Source organism: Physella acuta, unplaced genomic scaffold (genome assembly GCF_028476545.2).
Source record: "Physella acuta isolate Inbredline_101_S28 unplaced genomic scaffold, ASM2847654v3 ptg000331l, whole genome shotgun sequence".
NCBI classification, from domain to species: Eukaryota; Metazoa; Mollusca; class Gastropoda; family Physidae; genus Physella; species Physella acuta.
This window is the reverse complement of record NW_026731850.1, coordinates 391,491-398,520: the sequence shown is the minus strand read 5'-3', so window position 1 is coordinate 398,520 and position 7,030 is coordinate 391,491. Positions and strand designations below refer to the sequence as shown.

Genomic DNA, 7,030 nt, shown 5'->3' with positions numbered 1-7,030 from the left:
AAACTCGATTTAAAAAAAAAATGTTGCACGATTACAATAATTCCTCTATAGTACTCTATACTATTACTACGTATACGAGAAAATAAAAAGACTGAACCAATACTAATAACGATAACTTTATATTAACTTTAATCACAAATTGAATTACTTCCCCTCTTTTAGTTGCATTTAGTTAGATGCGAAACTTGAAGAAAAATATAGCAAATATATTATATCCTTTAACTTTAAGCAGTGTCTGTCACTTCCCGCCTAATTTTTTTAAAATGCCCCTTCCCTCCCCCCGCCCAATAGAAAAATGAATGAAAGAAAAACTGCCTGTTGCAATTAAAATTACGCTAAAATTGGTGATCATTTAACTATTAAATTATTTTTTTATTTAACAGCACATTTTTGTCATTCATTGATTTACAAAAATGATTTAATTACTGTACTTGGCCGTTTAAAATAAGATCTAGTCTACTTCGTTTTATTATGTTTGATGATTAAAGTTTATAAATTATAATAAACCCTTTAATAATTTAGATTTAAATTATTTATCTTGATTGACTTGACTTCCGGTTTGAGATACTTAATAAAAAGAAAAAGTTTACTAAAGGTGTTTTGTTTAAAGTTTAAAAACGCATGCAGTTGTTTCTTTAGTTTGAGCATTGTCTTTCAAATACTCTAAATAGTCTAGCTAGAATATGTGACGGTGATACTAAATATTTAATTTATATCTAGATTCTAGAACTAAATCTAGATCTAGATCTAGTAGCCTACTAATTTACTAAATTTAAATGAATTTATTTATTTACTATTTAGGTCTTTCTTTAGTGAACTTTAGTCACTTTTCATTAGACTTTAGTACTCTTTTAAAACTCTTTTTAGATCTAGATCTAGAGATTAGGTCCTAGGCCTAGGATATTTATAATATTTAATAAATATTTATTAATTTAATTTAATATTATTTCCTTGCCTTATTTTAAATTTTTTAAAATTAGATTATAGGCCCTATCTCATTTCTATTTTCTAAGTGTAGTGAGTAGTGTACAGTGTTTCTTCCAGACTTTCTTGGGGGGGGGGGGGGGGCGGACACTGTTAAACACTTAAAAGTATATATTTTCTATATAAATTTCATTTTGTTCAGAGGGGTGGTAGAAGAGATGCCTGGAAGGAACTCTGGTAGTGTAGTTTAGTGCTTACTTACTTTCACTTATAATTTACTCAATACTAGATCTAGGTTAGTAACTTAGTAGATCTTACTCTTTACTCTTCAAGCTCTTAGTCTAGCCTTAGAGACTAGAGAGTCTAGGTCTAGATTCTAGATCTACTTACTACTAGTAGTAGTACTGTAGTAGATCTAGCTTACAAGCTAGATATCTAGATCTAGACCTTAACAGCTAGATCAGTTTAGTAGTTTTTAGTTAGATCTTGATCTAGTTCTAAATTTAAGAGTGTGAGTATCTAGACAATCTAGTATTCTAGTGTATTTAGAAGGAAAAAAGGCTGTACTGTACAGCACTGAGTACTAACTTAACTAGTGTTACCTGTAGGTAGACTAGTGTAAACTAAGACTGCACACATACATAGTACATAGCTATAAGATTAGATTAGTATCATTAGTTAGTAGATCTAGAGTCTAGCTAGACTAGATCAAGTATTCATAACTTAACATGTTAACCTAGTTCTAGAACTCTAGACTAGAATCTAGATTAAATATTCTATTGCTATGATAATATTAAGTAGAAGCTACTAGAGATTTCATAAATAATCTAGAGTAATCTATAGCCCATTCTAGTTTAGAAAAGTCATGACCGCTAATCTAGGTGCTAGAGCTTAGTAGATCTAGAATCTAGTATTAGATATTAAGTTACACTATTCACTTTTTTAAAAAAAAATAATTGTTTAACTTTTACAGGAATCATCTTAATTAATAAACACATCCTCACAAATGGCTTTACCTCCCAACTTTTTTAACTTGTATCAAGACCAGCTCTTGGACCAAAGAAAAAGAATGGAAATGTATGAGACATATAGGTATTATAGTTTATTATTATCTTTAACTACATTGAGGAATACATAACTTCTTAATTTCTTCTTAAAGGTATTGCTGCATAAAATGTTAACACACATTTAAACCAGCCTTCATTTACTATTTAACAGGGCTCAACAACTGCGCAATGGAAATATTCTACCACCTTACCAGCTCATACAAAATGGACCATCAAATTGTCAAGCTCCTTTTGGAAATGGATCAATGATGGATATGTCAACTAACAGGTTTGACCCATCATCTGGCAATATGTGGCGAGTTTATGACAGATCCTCACAAAGTTTTGAAAGGTTTCCAACTCAAGGCATTACAACAGACAGGCAGTTTTCTGGATTACCAATGAACTGTGGTCCATACCACCCTAACAATTATATGACCATGTCTAGAAATCAACAACCTGGTTTTCCTCTAATACCTCAGCAGCCACCTGTAGTAACACCAGGCAGATATGTAAATACACCTGGTATAAGCAGTGTGACATCACCAAACAGAATGTTCTCTCCACAGACAACCCCAAGGTTGTACAACACCACAGTGCCTCAGCCAGGATTAGACCCAAACAAATCTCCTCTATATCATACTAATCAGAATGTTACCAGTCTTTCACCTAAAGATTTGCAAAATAAGACCCTAGAAAAAACACAAAAGCCAAATGTGGCTTCATATAGTTATACTGACCATTGGACTGTCCAGAAAAGCAATGAAATCCTTAATAAATCTGCAAGCGGGAAAGATTTCCAGAAAGTGGCACTAAAAAACACTAACAGTCTAGTAGTAAATCCAGGTAGAATAAATGATAAATTTACAGAGGAATCTAATTACCCTTTAATATCAGACTGTGATTGCAACTCTAAAGATGGATGTAAAAAGTGCACTGCTAGAGCTCATATTGCAAAACATAATAAATTAGAACATGATAAAATGGTAGCTGTGGAACTGAAGGTCTATAACAAAGTTGAAACTTCAGAGAAGAAGTCATTGTGTTGTGATCCAAAACCCAAAGCTAAACTTCAGTCAGTATGGGATGTTGAAGATGAGAATGAAACATTGACCAGTACAAAACTACCAGATAAAAGAAATGATTCCGTAAATACAAAAGGCAACTTGATGGGAAAGGATAGTGCTGAAGCTGGCAGCGGGAGAGTGGATATGTCAGCAGAGGCCAGTGATGTAGCTGATGTTGCAGCTCTCATGCAGAAGATGGGTCTTGGACCTCCATACCAGCTACCCATTGGTCTAGCTCCACGCCATGTATTGCCTTATCTAACTTGGATGAAACAGAGAGAAATGATTGATAAAAGTGCTGAGAAGAATGAAGTTAATCAATTGATAAATACACAGCCCATGTGTGAAAGTAATTTAAACTTAGCATCAGATGCAAATAAAAATCCAAAAGGGCCAGAAGTAGTTCAGACATCTGGAAATCCTGTGTTGAGTAACAATCTCAATGCTATTCCAGTGATGGCCCCATCTACTCCCTCACCTTACTCGAGTGTCCAAATGTTTAATCCAACACCATCCTACATGTTACCCTATAATCCTGAGGCCACAAAGTTGGCTTTACACCTCCTTCAACAAGAGCAGCTCCTATTGCAAGCTTACAGCCTGCAAGCTTGTATGATGAATCAAGCAACCTTAGCACAAGCAATAGCCCAAGGAGGCAGCAGAAGCAGCACTGCCACTGCTATGAACCAAAGCAACCCCATCAGTGAAAGTGACAACAGCCAAGTTGAAACCATGCTGAAGAATCTCTATTCCAATGATTTTGACACTGAACAAGCCAACCCCCACACAATGCTAGATGCTGTTAACAGAAGTGTTGGAAACTTTGGTTTACAGTCAGTTCCTGAAAAAAGAAAAGGTTTACAGTATTTGTCTACAAGTGATTCCAGCTCCAATAGTAGGAGTGATGAGATCCATGTTGAACCAAATTATAAGTGTGAGCTATACTCAGAAGTTGATGTACTTGATGATGATCAGATTGAATCCATTTTGAAAAAACTTCATTTTGTGCCAGAAGAAGAAAAGTGGGATGAAGGTGTGGGTACTTGTTGTGATTTAAATATTCCTTGTTCACTACAAAACAACAGTAAAAGCGCTGACATAACTGAGCAACATAAAAGCCATGTGCTGCCAATAGTTTCAGAGAAGCCTCAAGTTTCTCATATTTTTGAAGACGAATCAGAGTGCATTGCTGTTGATGGGAAAGTCAAGCTATTCTCACCACTGCGAAAGCCTAAAACTTTGATAAAATGTTTGCAACCTATAAAAAAACCTCACTAAGATGTAGTTCATTTGAAATCATACAGCTGCTATTAACAAATACCAAAACCCCTTAGTAAGGCCCCTCCAGTAAAAGCTGAAAAGTGTTGTATCCTTCTTTTGTAAGGGAGATAAAATCTCTTTGTTGAAGTCACCAGTAGAGAATGTTGTGATATCCAAATAAAGTATTATGAAAGAAAAATAAAATGAGTAAAATAGCTTGAGGAAAAAACTGTCAGTTATAAAATTATTCATAACTTTTTATTTAAATTTTCAGGTAAATTTCAAAAAATGATATATTTAAACCTCCTTTCTATACAGTGTTATAATAATTTTTGTTCTACATGACATGTAAATGTTTCACACTTTACTGTTATTTTATGAAAACTGGATGTGTTTTCTAGACTTGTGACTTGTATATTCATTCCATTTTGAGTTTTACTTTTATCAAGTGTTTTGCCTGACAAATTTTTCATGCTATCTTTTATTTTGTAACAAAAAAAATGAGCTCAAATTGCTTCTATTAAAAAGTTTTTTTTTTTATTGTGATAAACTATTTCAGTACAATGTATAAATAATTCCTCTTAATTTATTTATTAAACTTTTCTTATTGCTTTAGTATCTAGTATCTACAAATATTGGACCTATTTTTTTGGTACTAAAAAAGTATCTACATTTTAGTTTATTTTAAATGTTCATTGTTCGGTTGCTACATAGATTGACACATTTTTTTGTAGTTGATTTCAGAAAATTTTTCATTCATAAGAAATACTTTACGAATGTAAAATTAAAAAAATGAAAAAATATCTTTAGATATTATTTCCATAATCATGTTTGACCTGTTTTGTGTTATTTTGTTTTGGTAAATTCCAATGAACTTAGTGCAAATGCAAATTTCTGATTAGTTAAAAAATCAGACAACATCACTTTTAGTTCTTATATTTATTTCTGTTGTACAAAGTACCCTGATATATAGGTTCAATTAAGCTGTCCTTTACTCCATAAATATATGTAAACATGATGGTTATTTTACTATTTAGTGTAGGGTAAATATGTTTTTTTAAATTAGGTATTTCTATTCTTTTTTTAAATTTGAAGGTTTATATTTATTTACATTGTATAATGGTTTTATGATAGACCTGAAATAACCTATTTTAAAAAATGCCTAGCTTTATCAACTTTATTAATGAAATAATAAGTAACATGTAACACAACTAGAACTAATATTGTCTTGGAAATACTATAACTTTGTATTAAGTTGTTAAAAGACAATTCTATGTAATCATCATATTGATACAAAAAAAAAATCAAGACATTTCTTGTTTTTAAATTTTTACTTTCGAAATTCTCTTAAACATAAAAAAAATATTGTAATAACGTAAAATTTAAACAAACACTGTTTTTAATATTTATTTTTTTGATTAATATTGTACCTGCAGTAAAAAAACATTGTTATAGCTATTTAATTTATATCAAAACTAGACTGTAAAATAAAACTGAATCGTTTTATAAATTTTATGTTCATGATAAAACAGTGATTATTAAATAATGAAAAAAATTTGCTATGACATATTTTAAGCATATTGCACAATTAATACATCATTTACAAAAGCAAAACTATAAGTTATAAAAATAAATAAATATCCATCAAGTAAACTTGAAAAAAAAATTTTCATCTTTAAAATTTAAAGGACATAAAGGGCCATGGTCATCACTTTCCTATTTGGCAAGAATTCTGTGGGATGAACAGCTTTTAAGTTAACAGCTTTATAAGAATCAAGAGAGTGCCCAAAAAGGACTAAAGCAAATTAACTATATACAGATATTTTAAAAGTTTGGTATCTTAGATAATGCACAGCACTCTGGCTTGTAATCAATGGCACTTGAGTTCGTAGTAGATTTAAACTTCTTCAAAATAAAAAAATAAAAATTTCACATTTTGAAAAAATAATTTACTGGCTAAACAATTACCAAAAAAAGATAAATGTTCTACTAAAATTCCATATTTATTTTATAATAATATCTTATAATATAAGATCTCAAGTTTCATCTTTAAAAATTAATATTCATGAACATAAAGTATCCTTAAGAGAAACAAGTCTATCCCAACAAATAAATAATGGAAGGGCTTTGGTTGATCTTTTTCTTGAAAAACTTCAGTGTGAATAATATAGAAATAAATATTTAAAAGCACAAATATAGAAATAGTGTGAAAAGTAAACTATACAAGAAACTATCACTTCATAAAATACTACAGAACTTAAGTTGTAATTTAAATTAACATAAAACAATGCTCAGTAGTTTGAAAATTAAAGTATATCTAACATGTGTACTATGCACATAATTTTTACAGCCATTGTCAAAATGACAGCTACGCACGAAATAGCAATTAATTTTTTGAAATGCAGACAAAGAATTATAGCATTCACAGAATCACATAATAAATAGGATAAGACACCAAGCACTGGCAACAAAAACCAAGTAATAGCCATCTTGATTCAAAACTTCAAAATAACATATCTTGTTACAGCTGTATATGGGCTGGTGCAATGGCAATACATTGTGGCTATAGAAAATTATGTCACCGTCACAGGAAAAGTCAACAATTGTTAAAAATTTAGTCTTAAAGTATAACTGAACTAGGGTGTCTCTTTTATTTAGATGCCAAGTCTCACTTATATTCCTAAGTAATTTTTTTTAAATATTCAAGGATATTAAATACATTATTCAAAAGTA

At 30.8% G+C, this 7,030-nt stretch overlaps 1 protein-coding gene across 2 annotated transcripts; it reads left to right on the top strand.

Annotated features, from left to right (window-relative positions):
- The first annotated feature begins 551 nt into the window (after positions 1-551).
- LOC131940785 (uncharacterized) lies at positions 552-5,454 on the top strand. Of its 2 annotated transcripts, none has more exons than XM_059299595.1 (3): positions 552-595; positions 1,898-2,016; positions 2,143-5,454. In XM_059299595.1, exons 2-3 carry the CDS (start codon positions 1,931-1,933, stop codon positions 4,313-4,315), a joined length of 2,259 nt encoding a protein of 752 aa, XP_059155578.1. In that variant the 5' UTR covers positions 552-595; positions 1,898-1,930; the 3' UTR covers positions 4,316-5,454. The 2 variants fall into 2 exon arrangements, with proteins under 2 accessions (XP_059155578.1, XP_059155577.1); XM_059299594.1 differs by lacking the exon at positions 552-595 and adding an exon at positions 613-691.
- Positions 5,455-7,030: the final 1,576 nt, after the last annotated feature.

Bases quoted from the DNA above. Each gene is read 5' to 3' on its own strand.
- LOC131940785 (XM_059299595.1), top strand. From the start codon at position 1,931: ATGGCTTTACCTCCCAACTTTTTTAACTTGTATCAAGACCAGCTCTTG. The intron at 2,017-2,142 runs GTATTATAGTTT...ACTATTTAACAG, and splicing joins GAAATGTATGAGACATATAG to GGCTCAACAACTGCGCAATG.